This window comes from Rhineura floridana, chromosome 1 (genome assembly GCF_030035675.1).
Source record: "Rhineura floridana isolate rRhiFlo1 chromosome 1, rRhiFlo1.hap2, whole genome shotgun sequence".
NCBI lineage: Eukaryota > Metazoa > Chordata > Lepidosauria > Squamata > Rhineuridae > Rhineura > Rhineura floridana.
Genome location: NC_084480.1, coordinates 21419619 through 21444897, shown reverse-complemented (window position 1 = coordinate 21444897; position 25279 = coordinate 21419619). Strand labels below are relative to the sequence as shown.

At 42.4% G+C, this 25279-nt stretch overlaps 2 protein-coding genes across 7 annotated transcripts in view; one reads left to right on the top strand and one right to left on the bottom strand.

The window, feature by feature from the left end:
* Positions 1-25279, top strand: part of LOC133379577 (uncharacterized) — a 60769-nt gene that overhangs the window by 31962 nt on the left and 3528 nt on the right. For 3 of the 6 annotated variants that reach the window (XR_009761216.1, XR_009761218.1, XR_009761220.1), the window contains exons 2-4: positions 4726-4842; positions 20181-20592; positions 22805-22918. The gene's annotated coding sequence lies outside the window, so the exon portion shown is untranslated. The remainder of the gene's footprint in view (positions 1-4725; positions 4843-20180; positions 20593-22804; positions 22919-25279) is intronic. The other 3 variants (XR_009761219.1, XR_009761222.1, XR_009761221.1) reach the window with 3 other exon arrangements.
* The window catches only part of ST8SIA3 (ST8 alpha-N-acetyl-neuraminide alpha-2,8-sialyltransferase 3), a 37433-nt gene continuing 14461 nt past the window's right edge, over positions 2308-25279 (bottom strand). The window contains exons 3-4 of the mRNA XM_061615189.1: positions 5832-6389; positions 2308-2590 (exon numbers count right to left, since the gene is read on the bottom strand). Coding sequence (XP_061471173.1) covers positions 2308-2590; positions 5832-6389 — 841 coding nt within the window. The remainder of the gene's footprint in view (positions 2591-5831; positions 6390-25279) is intronic.

Here is a 25279-nt window from a genome sequence, read left to right as displayed (position 1 = left end):
GTTTTACACCAAGCTGCACACACTTGCACGCTGGTGCCAAGGCTTAATCTCCCGATCTAGGGGTCCTCTATTTATACTCAAAATAACCTATGGGAGGGGGCACCTTATACCTATGAGATCATTATCTTCCCAGCACTCAGGCTGCTGGATTCTCACACAGGTGACTTTTGTTTATCTCTCCTGACTCTGTATTTACTACACCCTGAGCTGGGAATGCATCTGCATTCCCAGCTTTCCCTCCATAAGCACTTTATTTTAACTATCAAGACTTGTTTACATAAGCAGGGTGAGAACATTTGTAAACCAATTATGCTCACTGTCCATTCTGAGCTTGGGAAAGCCATAAACAAGCCCACCTGGGGAAGCAGGAGTGTGAGACAAGCTGATTGTTTTGGTTAACTGAACAACTTTCCCAAGTGCTGCTTTTGAACATAGAGTGAAAAAAGTTCTTTCTCAGCTTATTATCAACCATGCCAGAAAGCCTGTACTTTAAGCTCTCAAGACCCTAATACTGTGACAGTGTGCAACAGCAATAAGCACCCCAATAAATCAGGGGTATGAGGCATGAATTATGGGACAGGGGCCATGAGCGTGCCATCCTAAGCCTTGTTACATCTAGAGTCTTCCAGACTTTGGCACTACAACTACAACTCCTATCATCCTTGAGCACTGGCAATGGTGGCTGGGGCTCCTGGACTTGGAGCCCAACAACATCTGGAGGTTCCTCATCCCTGATCCAAGAAGTTCAAACTCATCAGAAACAATGACAAATACCAAATTTCTCTTCATAGAAGCAGTTCAAATGCAACAGTAATCTAAGTGAAGCTTTTTTTAATAGCCTCAACAAGGTCCAATGTTTTACTGTTCTGTTAATGGTAAGTTCAAAACTATGGAGTAGTGATGGGCAACATCTTCAGCCTCAAGGGCTAGATTGTCCTAGGACAAGTTGTTTGGGCAGTAGATCCCTCCTTGGCCAAAGTGTCATGCCTGAGCACTTTAGGTGGGGAGAGTCTGTAACCTCTTTAGTTGGTTGGTTGGTTGTTTTACCCCTTGGTTGAAGAAATTGGCCAAGGACATGATGAGGCAGTTCTGCTTTTGCAGATGCCCTTTGAGATATGACTGAGTGTTATAGAAGCTTCTGCACTGTCATAGAGACCTTTGGTGGCATGCTCTTGTTTTGCAAAGGGTGCTTGCCACGGCTGAAATGACACTGTCTCTCATAAGTACATAGGAAGAGCCTGCTGAATCAGGCCAGCGGCCCATCTAGTTCACCATCCTGTTCTCACAGTGGCCAACCAGATGGCCATAGGAAGCACACAAGCAGGTCCTGAGTGCAAGAGCACTCTCCCCTCCTGCGGCTTCTGGAAACTGGTTTTCAGAAGCATATTGTCTCTGACTATGGTGGCACGGCACAGCCATCATGGTGAGCAGCCACTAATAACCTTATTGTCAATGAATTTATCTAATCTTCTTTTAAAGCCATCTAAGTTGGTAGCCATCACTTAGCACAGAGGCTTGGTCAGCTCTGGGTTGTGTCCAGAGTTGCTCAAGTAGCAATAGTAGATGCTGTGGAGGCTTGTCCATTAGGGTAAATGAATTGTGATATAGGCCAAATGCATTCTTTGGGTGCCCACTTGACAATCCCTGCTGCTGATGTATGAAAAGTATCTTTTCCTCTCCATTGAGCTTGATCTCAAAAAGGACTCCAAAAGATGTTTGGAATAATTCAACAGCCACTTACACTGATAGATTCCCATTGACCATAATGGGGTTAATACTGGTGTAAATTATCATTCAGTCCGATCATTAGGGACAGTCCTCAAATTAACCACGGAATAATACCAATGTTTTCAACTAGTAATCAGAGTTGTGCAAGTTAGCCAAGAAAATGAGCGGATCTTAATAAATACAGGAGTTTTAACATCTGACATTTCGAGACATTTTGCAGAATGTGAAAAATATGTGACTATGAAAATACCTTAAAGAGAACCATCTTGGCAGCATAACCAGAAATGCAAAACTTTTTGCTGTAAACAGCTGTCCTACTGCACAAATAGAAGAAATGTTTCTGCACTGCTAAATATGCTGAAGCCACCCTTCTATGCCTTAAAAGATGGCAATAAGAGGGTGCTTTCAAAGCATCTCTGAATTTAAGAGGAGAAAAAAAAGTCCTCGCCCCCCCCATTTGCTTTGTCTTTTAGAATTCTGTCTAGAGAAGAAAAAAACCCCAGCCCCGATTAATTCATTTTGGGCACTTTTTTTCTTAAAAAACAACAACAATCATTTGGCACTTCAAGTGTTAAATCCTTAGGCACAATGGGACAGAGTCAGCTTTGCTAGACCTTCGCTGTGCATTCGAAAGAGTTGCTGGAATTCAGCAGGTAGCTGATGAGACTCTTGCCACTTGGTGGTAAACTTTGTTCCTTTTTTATCATAGTAATGGTACGGAAGGTCTTCTCGGTTGTTAGGATTAAATCCAAACGGCCAGAATCCATACAGGTGGATTTCGTCGCAAATTGCTGATGCGAGCGTATACATGAGGATACCTGTGCTGAGTCGCTTGGGGGCCAAGTGTTTGTTTTTCCAATACCTGTGAAATAATAAGAAAGTATGATGTGGGAAATAGATTATATATTGAATGGAAATATTCTGGAAATGCATAATATACTACCAATAATACGCGTTTAGCATTTAAAGCCCTAAACAATTTGGGACCAGGCTAGCTAAGGCAATGGCTCCCAAACTTTATTCCTCCCACTGACTACCTGAATATTGCTGATGGTGTTAGTGGACCACTTAATGATCTGACGATTCTGTCTGTTGTAGCAATTATAATGTGCAGTGCTAGATGCTATATGATTTTTAATGGCTGTTTTTACCGCTTCATTTATTTCTTATATTTTATTATATTGTATTACAATTTACATCCCATAGAACTCAAACGGTAGAAGAAGCAATAAAGAGACCATTAAAAATCAATATGAACATTTAATGTTGGGCATGCTGCAGACCACCTGAATGATGCTCATGGACAACAGGTGGCCCATGGACCAGTTTGTAAACTCCTGCCCTAAGGATCAGTGTTGATCACTATATCCCTGCTTGGCAACTGTGCTCCTTAGATGGGGCACTGCTGAGAGTACCGTATGCCTCAGAGGTGTACTTCACCTGTGCTAGAAATCAGGCTTTTAGTTGCAGCTCCAAGCTTTCTGGAATCAATTACTGGCTCAGAAAGGCACCTAGCATAATAATGTTTAGGTGCCTACTGAAGACATTTTTGTTTAGGTAGGCTTGCCCTGAGGTGTAGCCCAGTCATTTATGGAGTTATTAATTTTGCATCTGATGAAATTGTTTTGTTGGTTTTAGAATTTGTATGGATGGTTTTATTGTCTTTAGAGTTTGTTGAGTTGATTTTGTTGTTTTCAGAGCTTGTGTTTGAGTGTTTTATTCTATTCTTATCTTGCACACCACTTCGATGCTGTGAAGTGGTTTATAAATTTGTTTAATACTACTACCGCTACTAATAATCATGATAATGAAAATTTCAAAATCGCTATTGCCAATATCTTTAATAGGCCAACCAAAACATCAGAAATTACTGTCCAAGCTTTTGAGTCCTCCAGTTCTTCAGTGATGAATTCCCATCCTTGAAAAGCCATGAACTAGCTGTTCTTGTCTTTTCAGAGATGGGATTCAGCCATTACAGGAACTCTTTGGGAGTGTAAGGATTCCTTCTTTGGGAGCTCAAACTCTAATTATACATTTATATCTGAACTGCATAAAACTTAAAAGAAGCTGGGAAAAGAAATTCAGAAAAAGAGAGTATGTATCAGTACTAAACTCAAACCTTGGCCAATGCGTACTGATACAACCTGTCATTTTCGAACCCCTCCCCCAAGAATCTTGTACCGGTTAGTACTGGAGTCTTCCCTCCCCCTTTTTGGCTCTCTAATATCCACATAGCAACTTAAAGGGCTCCGTCTGAATGTCTGCTACTTCTTCCCCATTCCATGTTAAAACTGTGATCAGATGCAGACTCCATGACTTCAATATTGTTGGAAGTGCAACTCAGCTTGCTAGGGGTTTGCATAGGGAAAGAGCAGATAGAGAAGGGAACCTCCGTGCTTCATAAACTGTCCTCCTGACCTGACCTTCCTTCAGGTGCTAGACTAATACTCTTAGGGTTGCTGAGCTCATTTCCTGCTCCTCCCACTTTCTTGGTCCCACTTTGGGAGAAGAGACTTCTTTTGTTTCTCTCTCTCTCTTGTAGGGAAGAAAGAGCAAGCATGGTCTTTTGCATCTCCAACTTTAGTTAGCTAGAACTAGAATCTTTCCTATGCAATATGTATTTCCAACAATATATGTAAGCTTTCTTGTTTTCTAAAGCCAGAGTCTCAGTCTGATTATATCCAGGGTAAACTGTGCTCCTTCAAGAGGGATCCGGTTACAGTTTGGCTTCTGCCAGCATTCAGCTCCAAATGCTAACAAACATAAGCCATCACTTTCATGCTCCTGCCCCTTACCCTGACTACTCTGTTTAAATCACCTAACATGATGAAGAGTTCTGGAAAATGTGAAAGCTTGCTCAGTGTTTTGTGACATTTTGGTAGGCCTAACAAAAGTATTGCCCTAATGTGTGAATTTTGGAATCTTCCTTATGGGCCAATATGCCTACAACTGTTGACTTATTTATTTATTAAATTTATATTGTGCCCTTCCTTCCAGTAGGAGCCCAGGGTGACTGATCATGATGTATAGCTATATAGAAGAATAGTGTGACCTGGTATGAAGGAACTTTCCTATGTTCCTCTGAAGATGCAGATCATTCCCTGATATTGAAAGGTATGGTCGAATCATAGATCTTGGGGGGCTCAGTGAACATGCTCAAATGTCCCTGTAGTTCAGGGGTGGAGAACCAGTGGTCTGCTGGAAGTTGTTGGACTCCAACTCCCATCATCCCAAGCCAGTGCAGCCAGTGAATAGGGAAGATGAGAGTTATAGTCCATCAACATTTGAAGGTCTGTAGGTTCTTCTTCTCTGCTCTAGCCTTGGCTATGGTTGTCTTTTGTTACCTTGATTCACATTTGTTTTTACAGTTCCTGGTGCTGATTTCCATTGACCATACACTTCTCTACTCATACTGCTTCTCATTCCACAGCCCCATAATTTGTGAACCTTGTTTATCTTACCCCAGGGTCTAATCTTACAAGGGCTTTTGTAAGGTGTCCACCTGACAATCTTGTTATTGTATAAGAATTTTTGCTAGATAAAATATTTCATATTGAGCTGGTACACATGTGATGCTAAGCCAAACCATGGTTTAGCATGAATGATCCAATGTGCAGGTTCCAGGAGCAAAGGTAGCAACTGCAGCATTCATCTCTGCTCCTGCCACAGGGGTTAAGCCATGGTTTGCTTAGTGTTACATCCCAACCTGGGCTTGTGTCTTGCTCCAGACAAACCATGAGCAGTACCTAAGGTTTGTTCTTGGTTTACTGCTCGTGTTTTGTCTGGGGGAGTTTGGATGTATTGCTAAGCCAAACTATGGCTTAGCTCTGGGTAGTACAGTAGCAGTGGGACTGGAGATGGAGCAAAGAGACTGTGATATTCTCTTGAGGTACCTGCATGTTTGTTTGCACTAAGCCATGGTTTGGTTTAGCATTAGCTATTTTTTAAAAAAGAAGAGTACAAATTTAATAAATTTATAAACAACCCATTGCTTCTCTTACAATCCTACGACTCTGGCTACTGCTCATCAATTGCACTGCAAACCACAACGAAAAGCAAGCTACACCATCAAGGAGTGATTTAAATGCAAGAACAAGCTGCACCTGTTGACATGTTGCATTATATTTCCTGGCCAAGCCAACTGGACTTTTAACTGCCCTCGATGCTCAATAAAGAAGTCAACCAATGTTCTTGTAATGGTTGCTGAAGTATGGAAGAAAAAGGCTGGGATCCAGAGAATGGCGCCATCAAGCTTTTTTAAGCTTAGGAAAAAGTTATTGCGATCTTGAATGGTCAAAAGATTGTTGTAGTATTTCTCCAGAATGCTTGGGTTGAAGGTGGTGATGTTAGTTTTCCTTCCAACATCTTTGTGGAATGCCTCAGTTGGAGCAAAATTGCACCGAAAAACAAAATCATATTTATCTATTTCCTGCCCGCACTGGCTGCCCACAAGGATGCCACTATTTCCAACGACGGCACAAATATTATAGTGCTTGTTCTGAACAGGTGAGACATCTGGAAGCAGCAAGTGGAAGCTATTGCTAATGGAGAAGACATATTTATGGCTAGAATAATCATAATGCATCAGCTGTCCAATCCGAACCATATTCTTTGTCAAGGAAAAATTTTTTATCACATCAACATGCTGAAGAATTTCTCGCCTAAAAAAAAAAAAATACAAAACAGAAATATTTCATTAACATGACAGATCCCTCTTCATATGTCGGAAGCTGCCTTTATTTTGAGAAAATCTGAAGTAGGTGGCTAATTTGCTAAACAAAAGTACTTGAAGGAGTGCCTTCTCCAGTGCAAGCCAACCTCAGTTTTGCGATCTGCAAGGGAGGCCCGCTGGTGGTAGCCTCAGGGGTCACCAAAAGAGACAGGGCTTTCTCGGTGGTGACATTCTGACTATGGAACTCCTTACCTGTAAAGATCAGATTGTCTTCACGCTATGTTAATCCAGGAGGCAGCTTACAATCTATTTATTTTGGCAGACCTTTGGAGCATAACAGAAGTGACACCATTTGTGTAATGTAATTTTGATTCATATTGTATTTTGTATTATGGCTCTACTTTTGTTTTTAATGCTGAGCTTTTGTTGTAAGCTGCCTTATAATAATAATAATAATTTTTTTATTTGTTAGTCGCCTATCTGTCCGAATTAACGGACACTCTAGGCGACTTACAACAACAACATAATAAAATACAATATACAATCTAAAAACACGATCATGAGTCTCATGAGAAGAAAGGCAGGGAATAATAATTTTGACAACAGGGATGGGGAACCTTTGGCCTTCTAGATGGATGGATTACAAATTCCATCATCCCTGCCTATTTTCTGTGCTGGCTGGGGCTCATAGGAGTCCAGCAATATGTGGAGGACCAAAGGTTCCCCATTCCTAATTTACAACATGAACAGAGTAAATTTTGGGCTGCATCAGACATTATCTACTATTTCCCCCCCTGTGCAGTGGAGTAACAAGATTGTCCCCTACCACCAAGCTCATCAGTTGTGCCTACCCCGCTTCTGACTCCCTGTCACAACCATGTATGAATGAAATATTTGAATAGGTAGGATGTTTATAAAATCCAAAGTGCACAGTTAATTCCTCCTCCAATAAATCAATAAATCTGAGAATAGGTCACATGATCTGGGCCTACTACAGACGAGGGAGAAATTTATTTATTTATTTATTTCCCAAAATTGGAACTCAAGGCAGCTTACAGATAAAAGTGGATACATATAATAAAAAGATACAAGAATTTGCATGAAGCTAAACTCAAACTGTTTGCAACATTAAAACATTAACATACACTCAAGATACTTAAAAACAATTTAAAAATAGTGCAGTTAAAACCGTGAGCAATACAGCATACCTCTTAAAGCCCTGAATTTGATTCAGTTTACATTTATTATTATTATTATTATTTTATTTTATTATTTATTAAATTTATATACCGCCCGACTAGCGATAGCTCTCTGGGCGGTGAACATAAAATAGTATAAAAATACAATGAATAACAGAATAATATTAAAATACAATCAACAATACAATAAACATTATTAAAATTAGATCAATGTAACTTAAAATGCTTCAGAGAATAGGAAGGTTTCGACCTGGCGCCGGAAGGAAAGCAGAGTCGGCGCCAGGCGTACTTCCTCAGGGAGACTGTTCCATAGTTTGGGGGCCACCACTGAGAAGGCCCTAGATCTTGTCATCACCCTCCGGGCCTCCCTGTGAGTTGGAACCCGGAGGAGGGCCTTCGTAGCAGAACGTAGTGCACGGGCCGGTTCATATCGGAAGAGGCGTTCCGCAAGGTATCGTGGTCCCGCACCGTATAAGGCTTTATAGGTTAATACCAACACTTTGAATCTAGCCCGGAAACATATTGGCAACCAGTGCAAGCTGGCCAGAACAGGTGTTATATGCTCGGACCGCTTGGTCCTTGTCAGCAATCTGGCCGCCGCATTTTGCACTAGTTGTAGCTTCCGAACTGTCTTCAAAGGTAGCCCTACGTAAAGCGCATTACAGTAATCCAAACGTGATTTAAAGCAGAATTGATCAAACCTGCACTTTTTGAAACAATATGAGAACCGAAATAGAGCCTTCCTTTGCAACTTACACGTATCCAAACATTGTGATGCAGTTCACCAACCAAATAATGTTTACAAAAATGCATTCCATTAAGGGATTGCTTGCAAAAAATAATGTGTAGATTAGTCAAAACAGCATGCAAAAATGTGTGCATATTAGGGAAATTTTTGACTAAAGTGCCAAAGAATTTTCAACACAGAGAACTGAATTTAAGGTTGGAAAGATAAGAAACAGAAAGAACCGAAACTGATACATCCTGGCATCCTTAGGGTCTACACGCACTTGTTTTCCCTATGAATATTAGGATCAAGTGAAATTAGTGAGCTTGATCTACTGCTTTTCCTCCCAAAGGGAAAAGCAGTTTGAACTGTGGGGGTGAATGACCTTAGGACCATGACTAGGGTTGCCATATTGCCAGGTTAGCCATGTTTTTTCCGGATTCGAGCCATGCTACCCAGTGCCCGCTTAGCCCATTAGGTGGCCTGGATTCTCAGCTTTCATTGTTTTAAAAGAGCAAGTCGCTAGTCCTTATGGACAGGGCTGGTGCCAAAGATCGGCCAGGTCAGGCCCTGGCTGAGGGTCCCTGTGGCCCAGTGGGGCTCCTGAAGGGCCCCTCCTTAGAGTGTGGGGGTAACACTCTCCTTCCATGATCCTTGGCATGGTTGACTCCCAACACTGCTGCAGATTGCAGAGATGAAGCTCCCAGCCCCCCCTACAGACCGTGCGGGCCTGTGGTGCCTGCCCGCTCCACCTGCCTCTCCTCCCTTTTTGTGAATGCCCTGCATGCTGCGCTTGCAGCTGCCATCAACCAAGATGGCAGCAGAAGTTTCTCTAAGGGGCTGATGCCCCTACCGTCAACTTGATTGTGCAAGCGTGCCATCAGCGAAGATGGCGGCAGAGGTATCAGCCCCTTAGAGAAGCCTGCTGCCACCAAGAGAGAAGAGGTAGGTGAAGTGGTCCCGCACAGTCTATGGGGGTGGGTGCCCAAGGGCCCAGTCACGCCTGGTGCCGGCCCTGCTCATGAATCCAAAAATACAAGGCAAAATGGGGAGGCAGTTTTCTGTCTATTTTCTGAGAAAATAGCCTACTCCCACCTTCCATTGTTGTTAGCAATGAGGGACACCACAGCTGTCCTGGGAAAATCAAGAATTTTAGTCTGCCCATTTGCTGCATATGTAGAATCTAGGCAATTTAGAACACTGCACATGCTCAGTTAATCAACACGTGCAGCTCTGCCCCTTATCCATAGACTTTCTGGTTGAGTAAGCAAAAAGAAGCAGCCTTCATCTCAACTGCCTCTGTGTCTCAGAGTATGTGTCTTAAGTGGCAAATGAAATGGGGGTACGGTTGCCAGGTTCAATCCCTGAGACATCCTCTATCTTTAGGAGAAAAGAAAGTCAGCCAAGTGCAGGTGTTCTTGCAACCCTGTAATGGGAAAAAACACAAGGTGAAATTCTCCCTTCCCCCTCCACAACTTTTAAAGATACAAAAGACCTCTTGGAGGCCGGGACTGGCAACCAAGAGGTCTTCTGTATCTTTAAACATTGGGCAGGGGGAAGGGAGAATTCCACCATGTGGTTTTTCCTATTACAGCGTTGCAAGAACACCTGCACTTGGCTGTCTTTCTCTTCTCCTAAAGATACAGGATCAGTCTCAGGGATTGAACCTGGTACCTGGCATCCCTAAATGGGGGTGTCTGCCTGCCATAATGGAGGATGGAATACAGGGGTTTGAATCCACCAAACAATCCCTCCCCTGAGCAAATATAAGATATAAAAGCAAACCTCTCTGTAGAAAAGGGGGATGGCATTTTTCAGCCCTGCCCCTACCCGGTTAATTGGTGCTTACTCTCAAGTAAAGTTGCATTGGAATGCACTTTCACCACCCCGTTGCCAGGGAGAGCCTCTTTTCAGTACTTCAAAAAGTATTTGTAATATATATCCTTCTTCAGAATGACTGGCAGGCATCTCCGCACCAAAGATCACCCTTCTTCATTTCCTCCCCATGGATGGATGGATGTGTGTGTGTGTATGTACACATGTACATATATATATATATATATATATATACACACAGAGAGAGAGACTCTCTATATTCAATGCAGTGGGGGATATAATCTCCTGCTCTTAACATTAATAGAAATGGAACAGCTGCCCTGCCTAATACTAGCACAGCTTGACAAGTCTCTGGAATTCAATGCATTTAAAAAAAAAAAAAAGAGATGCCAGCACCAAGTTCCAGCCTTTATCATAGAAGGGTGTATTTCCTCTCTCCGTGATCTGGTATATGAGAATCAGTGTACTAAAGACACTTCTCACATACTCAGACACTACTCTCTTTAGATAAGACGATTGATTGAACTGATAATATTGACATCTTTATTTCTATCTGTGTTACAATTTGTAGTGGTGTGTTCATTTCACATTTCCTAATTGGTACAGGCAATCTCTCAGTCACAATATTGCTTTTAATTGATGCTTTTCTGGCTTTTTGTTTCATGCTGGCTTTTTATACTGCTGCATTGACTTCTTTTATGTTTGTTTCAGTTTTGTGTTTTTATTATGTTTTACATTGATTGTGTGTTTTTATTGTTTTTATTATGTTTGTAAGCTGCCCTGAGCTCTGTTTTTAAGAATGGAATAGCAGGATATAAATGCTCTTAATAAATAAATATTCCATAGTGTTGGAAGCTAGAGTCTAGGCATTTAAGGCTGAAAATGTAAGGTTTTGTTTTAATTCCTCACATCCTTCTCTAGTTTTTGGTGGTAATTACTAGGCACAAAAAAAGGACAATGAAACCGTTAATATGCCTAATTTGCAAATAATTTGCATAATGTGCAAATTATCCTTTTGTGGAACCCTAACTATGGCACTGGGAGAAGGGGCCCAAAATGTTTACCCAACAAAAATGATCCACCCAAACGTAATAATTGCAGCACAGGTCAAAAAGCCACTTTTTTTTTTTTTAGTGGAAAGGATATGAGCCTTGGATATGAATATACTCATTTAAGTGTATATATCATCAGCAGCAGCCCCCCTAGAATCCACCTGTTTTTCCCACGCTGTGGCTGCAATCAACTTAACAGCACCTACCTCCCACAAAAAATGGCATTTCCCTAACAAAACAAGCAAACAAAGCCAGCACACCAAGAGGCTGAATAACAACATTGGGGTACAATGCAGGGTTATTATACATTATTCTCTCTGTTACACCCCCCAGCAAATGTAATCCATACTTTCTCAGCCAATATACCTCCACTTCCACACACAATATGGATATGCTAATGATGGATTTTATTTGCGTTTGAATTAGCAGGGTAATTTTTTTTAACAAAATGTTTACATACTCAGCAGGGATTGTGTGTGTGTCCTTGAAATTAAACCTGAGCCAGAAACAGCATGGTCATCTTTTGCTTCTGGATGGGCAAGCTACTCCCCAGTCACAGCTACTCTGAAATCTTGGATTTCTCAATTGTTTTCTCTGGGCAACTATCACTTCTTTACCAGAGGTTTTTTTTTTTTAAAAAAAGCTTCAGAATAAAACAGGAGTCTGTTCAAAATGCACGAGCCAGTCCTTCTCATTGTTTGAATCTAGAGAGAAAAAGAACAGCATGGTCTCCAACTTTTCTGGGTCTAGGGGCACATCTGGAAATCTAAGAAAATGTTGCAGACATTACAAAATACCCATTCCACAGAAGAAAAACTGGCGATGCTCAGAGCCCCCCTTCCCACTTCAGGCAAGACATCTGGAAATGGACTGCCTTCAAGTCGATCCCGACTTATGGCGACCCTATGAACAGGGGCATCACTACTGGGGTGCAGAGGGTGCGGCTCGCACCCGGGTGTCACCATGAGGGGGTGACACCCAGAGCCGCCCCATCCCGTGCCGTTGCCCAGCAAGGCTGCTCCAACTCCTCAGAGGCGGGCAGACAGGTGAGACCGGGAGCAGCAGCGGTGGGGCGAGGGAGGCGCGGCGGTGTTCCCAGGCCTTCTCTGGCTGGGTGCCCCTCCGGCGCGTGCCCTCTCAGGGGCATGGATGGGGTGGCTGGCCTTGAGTGTGTGCACATGCGCGTGTGCACGCAAGCCCAGGAACTCGTCCATGCCCCTGAGAGGGTGCGCACCAGAGGTCCGCACCCCCCCGCACTCCCGCTAGTGACGCCGCTGCCTATGAATAGGGATTTCATGGTAAGCAGTATTCAGAGGGGGTTTACCATTGCCTCCCTCTGAGGCTAGTCCTCCTCAGCTGGCTAGGGCCTGCTCATCTTGCCACAGGCACAGGCCAGCCCCTTCCTTGTCTGCAACTGCCAGCTGGGGGGCAACTGAGCTCCTTGGGACTATGCAGCTTGCCCACGGCTGCACAGGTGGCACGGCACGTAACCCCTGAGCCACTCACTGTGGGGATGATCTTTAGTTGGCCCTTGACATGAGACATGAGCAGGGATTTGAACTCACCGACTCAGGACTCCCAGCCAGGCTCTCCTCCCCACTGTGCTACACCAGCTGCGCAAAACATCTAACCCCCAACCAAACAAATAAAACAGACAAAACAAAAATAAATCAGGCAAGCCTCCCAACCTCCCCCAACAAACTTCATTAAAAAAACAATTGGAAGGACCAGGGAGCCTTTGGGGTGTCAAGGGGATTATCTGAAGGTATAGTGATGCCTATCTGCACTAGGGTTACCAGGTCAGAAGCATCCCACACCTTGAGATTTCAGGGGCAGACCCTAGTGATGTCATTAAGCATGATACGTTAAGCATCAACCATAGTTGCTTGGAGCATACCACTCAAACAAAAAAGAAATCTGATTGGAAATTAAGACAGAAATCTTAGCTAAATGAGGGTATTCCCAGGTCCAGCTGAAGTGATGGGATCATTCCTTCTCATCTGCTGAGAGAGCCTGGGTAGGGAACATTTAATCTAGCCTACTTGCTTCTGGCAAGAAGGGTTTAAGTGCCCTTAGGCCAGACCAGTCACCAGAAGGCCATTGTAGACAGAAGGGAGCCTAGTGTTGTGGAGATGTTAGATGGGAGCACTCAGGAGGAAAGATGGATGCCCCTGAAGGCTGCAATTCTAAACACATTTGCTAACTGCCATAGAATTCAATAGGACTTACTTCTGAGTAGATATGGTTAGGATTTGCTGTTGGTAAGGCTTGACTAGGGATCTTCTGTAAAGATATCCATATCCAAGCAGAGTTGGCAACCCCCTGCCTGCAATGCCCTGCCCGTACCTTTTAATGTGGCCGCTTCAAACTCCTTTACAGATTTGACCCTTCACTGGAGAGAGAGGTTTGAGAAACGTGTAAGAGTTAAGATTCTCTACCCTTTTCTGTCTACCCTGTGGGTAGGGCTGCCAGGTTCATGGCCTGAGACTGATCCTGTATCTTTAGGAGAAGAGAAAGTCAGCCAAGTGCAGGTGTTCTTGCCTCTAATGAGAAAAACCACAAGGTGGAATTCTTCCCCCCCCCGCACACCTTTTAAAGATACAGAAGGCCTCTTGGTTACCAGTCCCGGCCTCCAAGAGGTCTTCTGTATCTTTAAAAGTTGTGCAGGGGGAAGGGAGAATTCCACCCTGTGGTTTTTCTCATTATAGTGTTGCAAGAACACCTGCACATGGCTGACTTTCTCTTCTCCTAAAGATACAGGATCAGTCTCAGGCCATGAACTTGGCAACCCTGCCTGTGGGCTGCTATAAACTTACTTTGACAGACAGCCCAATTCCAGTGAGTAATAATTGACAGAGAGAAAACACCCATGGTTTGGTCTACCTTCACAGGCAGTAGCTTGGGAACAACAGCAATTGAAACCACACTTCCCAGTATGTGCATTCTCTTTTACCACTGTTGGGGAAGAAACAAACCATCATGAAAACAACAAGGTGCATCATCAGTGTTTAAGGGGGTTCAGCTGAGCACATGGAACCACTGTTGTTGCTTCTATGGATGTAAGGGAGTGAGGTCAGAGATAAACGAAATGCAAACAGAAAAAGAAAAGACAGTGATGATTTCCTAAATGCAATACCATACCAACCAAGATTCTTATGTGTAAGGCAGAAAACTCAGCATCCAACAATCAATCAGGGTTCGTAACCAAAAACCAAAACTAAAAAAACCTGGCAGGCAGTCAGCCAAGGTCACTGAAATCCCCATGCAGCATAACCTGACCCTGGAGCTGCAGTTAGTGCAGAATGCTGTGGCACGATTGCTGATATGAATGAGACCCTGTCAGGACATAAACCTCTGCTCTGAAATCTGCACTGGTTGTTGATTTGCTATCAGGCCAAGTTCAAAGAGTGTTTTTCATGTTATGGGTGCCACATAGTAGTTCTGTTCTTGTAAGAAATCGATCCTTTAACATGGCAGAGCCTACCCTTGGAACTCCCTGCCTATTGACATTAGGCAGACACCTTCTTTGTACTCTTTTTGGTACCTGCTAAAAACAATTTTGTTTAGGCAAGCCTACCCAGGCATGTAGAAGTTATTATATTTTTTATCTGGTTTAAGTCATTGTTGGTTTTATTATTCTGAATGTTTTTAAATACCTGTCTTTAACTGTTTTTGCCAATTTATTGTTTTAATTCATTCTGTAAACCGCTTTGAGTTTTTTTTACAATAAAGCGGTATATAAATGTTGTAAATAAAAAAAATGTAAATGTACTGTAAATAAAATACATAAATAAATTTCAAGTCATTGTGGTCCTTTGGTTGCTTTCCTCTTTTAGGAGCAAAATAATCTGCGTTATACCCACTCAGGCTATTTGGTACTATCTAGCATGGACTATCATTGATTCTCCAGGATTCCAGGCAACAGTCTGTTCCAGAGATTGAATTTTGCACCTCTGCATGCAAATCATGTGCCCTACCACTGAACTATAGCCTTCCCCTGTTTAAAAAAGTATCTTTTAAAATTGTTCTTTTCAATGCACTAATGAATGCACATCATACCTAGGGCAGATACACACCATGCATTTAAAACACATTCAACATACATTTGAAGCACATGAATTCCTACCACAGAATCATGGGATCTGTAGTTTGTTAAGGGTGATGGGTACTATAACTGTGAGGAGGAAACTACACTTCCTAGGATTCTTTTGGGGAAGTCATGTGCTTTAAATGCAAGTTGGATGTGCTTTAAATGTATTATTTGGATCTGCATTACTTCATAAAGTTTGCCTGGATACACATCATTTTAATTAATTTTAAAAATGGAAATCAGCTACGAAGTTTACTTGGTGACCATTGTCTACTCACCATCTCTCATCCTAATCTGTCCTTCAGGGTGAAAACAACAAAGAGGGACCATGGCCACCCCAAGGAAGAAGGGGTCACTTAAAATGTAGAGGAAATAATGATGTACAACCATAGTGTGAAAATAGATACTTATTGAGACATAGCAAGAAGAAATATTTTTATAAGCATGACTGTCAAAGATTGTTATTATTTACACAACCTGTAAAGATATTTATAGTGCAATATTATGTTTGTTTACTCAGAAGCAAGTCCCAATGTATTCAGTGGGGTTTCCTCAAACAGGGAAGCATGTGATAAAGAACTTCACTCACCTAGCCTAAAATTCAGAATCATGCCACTTGAAGCTGTTTTGCAACTGTTTTATACTTGTTTTTATGGTTATTGGATTTTAAATGGATTTATTTCTTGTTGTGAGCTGCCTTGGTTTCCAGTTGGCGACCCTACCTCACAGGGTTGTTAGAAAGACTCCATATATACACACACTGAAGATATAAAAATACATATGCCCCATACAATAGTTTATTGTCAAAACCAATTGGTCATTGTAGGACTTTAAAAAAAACAGTATTAGTCTCCTACCAAATAAATGCAGTGACACCTAAACAGGCCCTGCCTAATTGCTTTAAAAGAAAAAGGATTGGCGGGGGAGAGAAAGATTTACAACACAAACACAATCCTTTGCTATGTTCACCCAAAAGTCCCATTGATTTACAACACAATTGTACTTATAAGATCTGAGCAGGGTGGTTTATAACAAATGCTACTGGAGGTCAATGATTCATAGGGTCGCCATAAGTTGTAATTGACTTGAAGGCACATAACACACATGTGGGATTAGCATTGCCCCTTTACTCCCCCCAAAAATGAGTACAGGATTAAAGCTTCATATTGGGAAGGTTTTCCAAACAAGCTATGAATTAGACAAATAAACTTGTCTTTTCAACAGCCCAGGAAAATGTAAAATTGGTTGACTCGTTATACTTAGATTGTAAAGGCATCATAAGATAATTACATTGTAATGGTATCATAAGATGCATGTACACTTTTATAAATTTCTGTTCAAAAATTATTTGAAAGATAAAATGTAATATACTATTTTTACAAGTAATTAAAAAGCCCTGCATGTATACTTTTATTATAATCATAACTGAAATTGTTTACTGTGCATGCCTACCAAGATCCTGCTGTGCTCTAGATCTGCTGAAAGCTATAAATTTCCTGATTTCCTGATGCACAGACAAACAGGAATAGGGAACTGTTTTTAGAGCTTGCAGTGGGTTTTAGCTATTGCCTGGAGGTCAACAAATCCATTGTCAATCACAACCCTGACTTTACTTATTGGCTAAAAACTGGAACTAGAAAAGTTCAATAAACTAGAACTAGAAAAGACAATGATGCTGGGAAAAACAGAAGGGAGTAGAAAAAGAGGAAGGCCAAGATGGATTGATTCCATAAAGGAAGCCACAGACCTGAACTTACAAGATCTGAACAGGGTGGTTCACGACAGATGCTCTTGGAAGTCGCTGATTCATAGGGTCGCCATAAGTCAAAATCGTGTTGAAGGTACATAACAACAACAAAACAAAAACCTGAAAGGATAGGGATTAGAGCAGCCAGTACTAACAGAAATTGCGGGGGGGGGGCTGATATTTTGGTGTATATCTCCTGAACATACTATTTGCCCTGCAGGTGAAAACATCAAGGTTCCAGTTTCTCTCCACAGATTAAATAGTGGGTTTCAGGAGTGGGAATTTGGATAGTGTGGGAAAGGGTTAAAGTTATACCCCACTCCCCTGCCCCTGATCCGAGTCCCCTCCCCAACAAAAACAGTTGGTATCTTTAAAAAACAAATTCACACCAATGCCTGCTCCCATCTCAAAACTCCCATTACATCATCTAGTTGAGCCCTTCCTCTTAATACGTAACATGCTTAATCAACCAAGTACATTAGCCTAAGAAGTACATAATATCCTTTACAATATGAGTATGACTGAACTTATAAACCTATTAACCATACTTAAGGAACACCAACTATTGATTGTACATTACTTAGCTGCCGTACACCTATCTGCTTAAAATACCACACCTTGTCTAAAAGGTGCAACTAAAAAAAAAGCAAAAAACTGTCGCAAGTTGACTCAGGACTAGGTTATTAATCTGCAATAAACCATCAATATGCCAAAGTACCAACACTCTGTTATTATGCCCAGTATATAACTTGATATGGAGCCTCATCTTGTTCTATTCTAACTTCTGTTGTGATGTGACCTTATTTAGTCACACTTTCCCCTCTCAGATGCTCTGATTCCAATGGAAGGAGGAAGTCGAATCTCTGGTAAAAGGGGTCGAGGTCCACTCAGCCTTCCATCCATCCGTGGTCGGTAAAATGAGTACCCGGCATATGCCGGGGAAGGAACTGGCAATCCCACCCCATATATACGGTCTGCCTAGTAAACGTCGCAAGACGTCACCCTAAGAGTCGGAAACAACTCGCACTATAAGTGCGGGGACACCTTTACCTTTAATGGTCTTGCATATGCTCATATCATAACTGGTTTTCCTGGCAATTGGCACCCTGTTCAAACATTAAGAACTGTGTGCGGACATCCAGGCATTTGTGAACTGAGACAAGTGTGCCAGGTGGGAAGGCAGAAGCTTGCTCCTTATCTCCCCCTTGAATCCCCTTTGTTACATTTCCCCACCACCCACACTGACCCTTCATCCATTTTCTAAAATTTCACCAAACAAGAAATTAACATCTGGCAATAAAGACAGTCAACAAGAAGACACAGCAGCAAGCAGTTAGTTGTCTCATCCTTCTTTTAGAGGACCACTTGAAAATTGCTGTGGGTCTTGGTCGAACCACTTTGTTTTTTCTGCCTATTATAGCAGTTGTATTGTGCTGTGCTAGATCCTGTATGATTTTTAATTGTATTTTTATTGCTTCTTTTATTTCTTATATTGCATTGCAATTTGAATTCCACAGAATTCAAATTGTTAAGTGTTCTTCACAAACACACTGTGGGCCACCAGAATCAAGCTTGTGAACCACTGGTGATCCATGGACCACAATTTGGGAACCACTGCTTTAGAACATTTTATGCCATCCTTGCAGAATGATAATCCCCAGATACATAATGCACACCCATGTAGGATTTTGATGGAAGTCTACAGGCCTCTAGGAAGCCTGCATCTCTCTTGACTTGGATGTAACCTTCTCTGCTGTCTACACTAATAACATTGTTCAGGTTGGGATGGGTTCAGTGGCTTTGTGTTCTACTTTACAGAGGAGAGAGACCTCTATTTCTGTGTTCTTCAACCTTGGGTTCCTGGATTACAACTCTCATCATCCCCAGGCATCTTAGCCAGCTGTCGGAGATGATGAGACCTGTAGCTGAACAACATCTGAGAACTAAAGGTTGAAGAACACTGCTCTGTTTGTTCTCTGTTTGAAGGGCTATCCAGTTCAGGTCCAGGTTAAAGATAAAGAACCCTAAGAAAACAGAGCAAGGGGCCTTGAAGTTGCTCATCAACAGTTAGCAGCTGGACAGCTGACTGAGCTGGGACACAGGTCACCTAGTCACAATCTTCCTTCCTTTAATGAGATGTATTGTGTTCCTTCTGAAATTATAGCCATTATTTCTAAATTTACATCAGTACACTTAAATTGGCATATAGAATGTTTATGAAAATCTGAGCCTTCTTTTCCTCCCCCCTTTTTGCTGTTGCATTTCCTCTTTTCTGGGTGATGTGTAAGTGGCCAGCATAGGATGGGCATAGGCTTCCAACAAAGTCATTGGGTATGTGCAAGCCAGGCTCTGGGGCCTTTCCAATTCAGAATGCATCCAGGAAAATAGATTAATTTTAGGACATCCAGTGGAATAAACCAATCAACCCTCTCCCTCGGATTAATTCTGCAATGGATTTTTGTGTGTCTATCCACTTATCACTAGAATTAAAACATATGGCTCTAACACATGATTGATTAATTAATTAATTAACAAACTAACCAACACTTAATTAGTTTTATGGAATTGGCTAGCAGAGGATGTTGTGATGGCCCCTGGCTTTATAAGAGGATTGGATAGTTCTATCAGTGGCTATTAGGCATGAAGGCTATGTGGAACCTCTGTGTCCTAAAGGCAGTCTGCCACTAAATACCAGTCACTGGGGAGCAATGGTGAAAGAGGGCTACAGCCTTCAAGCCTCACCCGTTGGCTTTCTGAAGACATCTGCTTGCTTGGTCACTCGTGGGAAACAGGATGATGGGCTAGAGATGGACTTAGCAGGGGTCTTCTTACATTCTTCTGACTATGACATCATAGCCCTCTGTCTTAGAATGGACTGCCAGATCATAGGGGTGTAACCTGGGGCTAGGGGTGCGCAAGACTGTGCTCTGTTTTTCATTACCTGGAGCATTTTCAGACACTATAATACCAGCATGTTGGCATATATCTGTATCTGTATCCATGGTAAGGTTCAACATGGAACTTGTAGAGCAGAGAAGATGAGCTGTTTGTACTGATTTTTGAGTTAGGGTATAGGACCATGCATCCCCCACATGATTCTACCTCATGTTTCTTCTTCTCCTTCTTCAGATCTCTCCTCAACATCCACATTTCCCTTGAAGGCTTTGGCATAACCTAACCCAACGATGGGGGACCTCAGGCCAGGGAGCTGAATGCACCCTCCAAGCCTCTCTGCCTGGCCCTAAGAACTCTCCACAGGCCACACCATTCATGGCCCCTCCTTCAGCATCGTTGCCTGGCTGGAATGTGCCCTTGAACACTGATAACATCTCATGCTTCTCTGGATGGAGGATAGAGAGGTGTGTGCGTGAGTGTGTGTAGCAATGAGCCTACTGTGCATAGGTAACAGTTTCATTTATTGCTCTGTCCACCATGGTCATGTGTCCCTCAGAACCAGAATGTGGCTGCCCAGAAGGAAATGCAGACCTTGGGCTGAATAAAGATCCCAGACCCTTCATTTTCCCAACTGTTATAAAGCAAAGTAGGTATATTTCCTCACTTTTATCACTTGTTATTTCCTCCCTCTCTCCTATCTTGGTTGTCTTCATCATGATCTGAATTTAGACTGTGAGCTCCTGAAGGTGGAAGCCTATTCTTTTCTTGCTTCTTACTCTTGTAAATGGTAGCAGCCCGCACGGCAGGGCAGGCAGGGCCATGTTGCTGATCTGGCTTCCCTACACTACACGTCACTGCCAGTTTCTGAGACGAAGGGGGGAAAGTCAGTGGGGAGCTGAGCGCAGAGTGGGCACAGCATTGGGATTGGCTTTGCTGCTGTGCCCACGTCATGCCAAGCTCCCTGCTCCCTTTCTCCCTTCCTGTCAGTGACCAGCAGCGATGCATGGCATTGGGTAGCCAGTCATCAGTGCAACCCTGCCTGCCCCGCTGACCGCAGTTGCTTACAAAGTGCTATGTATATTGCTGGCATTACTTAATAAATAATAGTAACAATGGGATCCTGGATGCAAAATGTCATTCGTGCGTTCCCTATAATATTTGGAAACCACTGGCTCAGTTAATACTATAAAAGATTAATAACTCTTTGGGATGGAAACCCACAAGGACAATTAGAGCTTTGTTTACCCATAGTCCTAAGAAGGCATGTAGTTATGGAATCAAGGAATAGGGATAAAGAAAACATCATAAATGGATCTGTGTTTTGGTTTTGGTGGAAATATGCTTGCATTCCATTATTGCTTTTAACATGGCTGCTTTAAATAAAATTTCATGCTTTGTGTAAAACAATTTGTTTTGCTTTTAGTTTAGTTTGAAATATGTTATTATGGGATTATATGTATGTGTGCTTTAATAGTAATTATGGCATAGTGGTTAGAGTGTTGGACTACGACCTGGGAGACCAGGGTTCAAATCCCCAGACAGCCATGAAGCTCACTGGGTGACCTTGGGCCAGTCACTGCCTCTCAGCCTCAGAGGACGACAATGGTAAACCACCTCTGAATACTGCTTACCATGAAAACCCTGTTCATAGGGTCGCCATTAGTTAGGATCGACTTGAAGGCAGTCCATTTCCATTTTCATCTGTAAGCTGCTTTGGTCACTGTATTGTAGAAATGTGGGCTAGAAATTCTATTTATAAATTATGATAAATAATTCACCTGTTTTAGATACTCTCTGTCCTGTGCAGAAGCAGAGTACTCACAGTTCAAAACTTTCCTCAAAAACAATGGGCTGAGTCCAGACTTTGCTTTCTGCAAAGAGTCCTGTCCATGGGAGACTTTTGATCCAGCAGAGAAATATCACCGGCAAAGTCGGAAATGCAACTTTTGCCAGTTCCCTTCTTCCCATTCAGTTCCCAAGGCTACCTCCCACATTCTTCTGGGTGGTTCCCCAACCTTCCAAAACAGTGTGGGAGATGGGGCTGGGGGCTGCAAAGTGGGGGGAGAAATTGGCAGAAGATGGTTCTCCTATTGCTGGTAGGAGCAAATTCTGTATCCAACCTCATGGGGTATCCAACCCCACCTAGACCAGAGGTGGGGAGCCCTTTTATTTATTTATATTTATTTTATTATTTGATTTATATCCTGCCCTTCCTCCCTGCAGGAGCCCAGCTTTTCCGCCACAGAGCCACATTTCCGTCCAGGGGCCACATGCCAGTGATTGGTGTGGCCAGACACAAAAGTGGGCAGACCAATGCATGTAAAATTTACCTTTTTGCAGTAGGCTAGTTTTGACACACACCCCTCTGTCCTCCACCCAGGCAAACAAACAGCACAACTGAAGTTCAGGGACACATTCCAGCCAGGCAAGAACACTCAGGGATGATTTGGAGCAGGGCCAGTGAGGGGTGTGGCCTGGGGAAGAGTCCTGAGGACCAGATACAGAGGTCTGGAGGGCCACGCACAGCCTCTGGGCTTGAGGTTTCTGACCTCTGGTATAAAGATGGTGCTACAGTGGCCCTCTTTCACTACCCCTTAGAATGGAATTACCGCTAGGATTTTAGACTTTTTATTTTAAGAAATACATTTCATCAAAAATCCTTGTAAACCTGTGCTCAAGTAATGAAGGAAACGAACATAACTGAGACCCTGGTCACGGATGCTTATTTGTCAACCCCTGCTAGACCACAGACAGAATGCATTTTGGTTTGGGATTGCTACCTGATTGTAATACAGTTATTACAAGCCTTTTGAAGGAAATTAAAACTGTGATGGCATCTTATATTATCTACATTTTAGGGGAAAGGAAAGAGCTTTGCAAAGAGATGTTGCTGCAGATTCCTTGTACTATCAACACAGAAGTCTCAAGTCAACCTTAAATGGCATTAACAATAATGCGCTTGAAGTTTTGAAGTGAGTGCTTCCAGTATTCTCATTTGGCATCTTCAAGCAATATTTATCTGTCTCCCCTTTGCAGACACATAACTTCTTAATATTCTAGTTGGGGAATCATAAGGTCAGTTTGCAAATATTAAAATTTATCCTAGAGTGTATGAGGCTAATAAAAATACCATTACTGTTTCCATTTACTCATCATCAAGAGAAAACAAAACAACCTGAGCTGTTTCATAACTTACTTGCTACCTTGTGTCTGCTATTTTTCCGAAGTGCTTAGGCTGGAAGCTACACTATGTGTTATGTGTGAAACTGGAAATGCTATTGAAAACAGCATTCTTCTGTTGAGCTTTTCCCATCTTCCTTGGAAAGTTTAACATCTCTTACCCCATCTTGTGATGTCATCATGTTGCAACTTGCCCCACCCCTTCCAGTCGCCAGTTCTACCATTTTTTATTTATTTCATTTATAGACTGCCCTTTGTCAGAGACAACAGGGCATTTACAGTATTCTGAAACAAAATGGTAATATTTACATACATTTAAACATTCAAACCAAAACAATTTCCCAAATCATAATAATCAATATAGCAGCCAGTTGCATAAACTCATAAACATAGCACAGCCATTAGGAGGACTCTGAATTAGGGAGAGGGGAGAAATTTGATTCAGTTTGCATTCAAAGCTGAATCTATCAAATTTGCACTTTCCAAAAAAGCATGAGAACTGAAGCGCAGCCATCCTTCAAATCCACACTTATCCGAATATTGCGATGCAGTTCTCCAATCAACCAATGTTTTTTAAAAATGCATATATTAGGGGAAAGTATGCATAAAAATGAGTATATCAGTAAAAAACATACAATGCATTATATTAGAAGAAACTGCTTGCAAAAATGTGTACATTAGCCAAAAGTGCATACAAAAACATTAGGAGAAATTCACACTAAATTGCTGAAGAATGTTCAGGAGGATCTTTTTTTTTAAAAAAAATGTGCAAACTGCTGCAGAAATATAGAGAACAACGTAAGATTGGAAAAAAATGAGAGACCCAAAACTGACAGATCCTCCCATCCCTACCCTAAAGCCTGGGAGAATAAATACATCTTTAATTAATGTCAAAAACTCCACAGTAAAGATGTTTGACACAACTCTAGGGGAAGGAAGTTCCAAAGATGGGTCACCATGAGAGATCTTGGAACTATCCTGGATCATCACACAGCACGACATCCCTTAGCAGGACAACAAGAAGAATGTCCCCTGCAAATCTTAAGATGCAAGCTGCCAGATATAGGGAGAGGTGTTCCTTCAAGTATTTGGGCCTCATGTTGTTTTCAACTTTATAAGCCAGCATCAGCACCTTATAATGGGCCTGGAAGCACATAGGCATCATTGCAAGTCATGGAAAATAGATGTAATATGACTTCCGTTGCTTGTATCACTCAGTACCTTGGTGGCAGAATGCTGCACCAGCTGCAAATGCAGGGCCATTTTCAAGGATAGCCTCACACAGAGTATATCACAGGAATCCAGGTGTGAGATTACCAGAGCATGGGTCATTGTGGCCAGGCTATTCTGGTCCAGGAATGGCCATAGCTGGCAAAACAGCCATAGCCTGTAACAGGAACTCCTAGCCACCATGGGCACCTGGGCTTCTAGTGATAAATGTGGATATAGGCATACCCCCAAGCTACACCAGTCTGAACTGAAGGACCTTGGACAGCTCCTTGAAAGTTCAGACTAAAACCCAGAGTGGATTCCACTGTTCCTCTCCACTCTCCACTGACATGGAGCCACCAGCCACCACTGAGTTACACGCCTGCTCCATAAAAGGGTATCCAACCCAATCTAGAACAAGCTGACTTCCCACTTCCTGGACATGGAAATCACCCACTTTCTCCATCTTGTCAAGATTCAGTCTATTTATTGGCCTTCATTCATCTCATTACCACTATCAGACACTGGTCCAGCACCTCCATAGTCATATATGGAGAGAGCGAGAGCAAGTGAGCTGGGTGTCATCTACATATTGGTGATACCTTGCTCAAAATCCCCAGTGGCTTCAATGTTAAAATGTATAATGGATTATGGAACCCTATGGGACCTCGCAGCCTTGGGGCCCAGCAGAAACCCTGCAGCGCTACTCTCTGAAAGTGGTCCTGCAGGTAGGAGCAGAACCACCATATCATGGTGATCCCAACCTCACAGATCCAGTCCAGGCATATACCATGGTCGATGGCATCAAAGGCCACAGGGAATCAACACAGTTGCACTCCCCACTTCTTGGTCTAGATCATCAACAAGGGTGATATTCCACCCCAGGGTAGCTAAGCCTGGACAGGGTTGGTTTTTTTTTAGATCTTATGAACAATAAACATGAT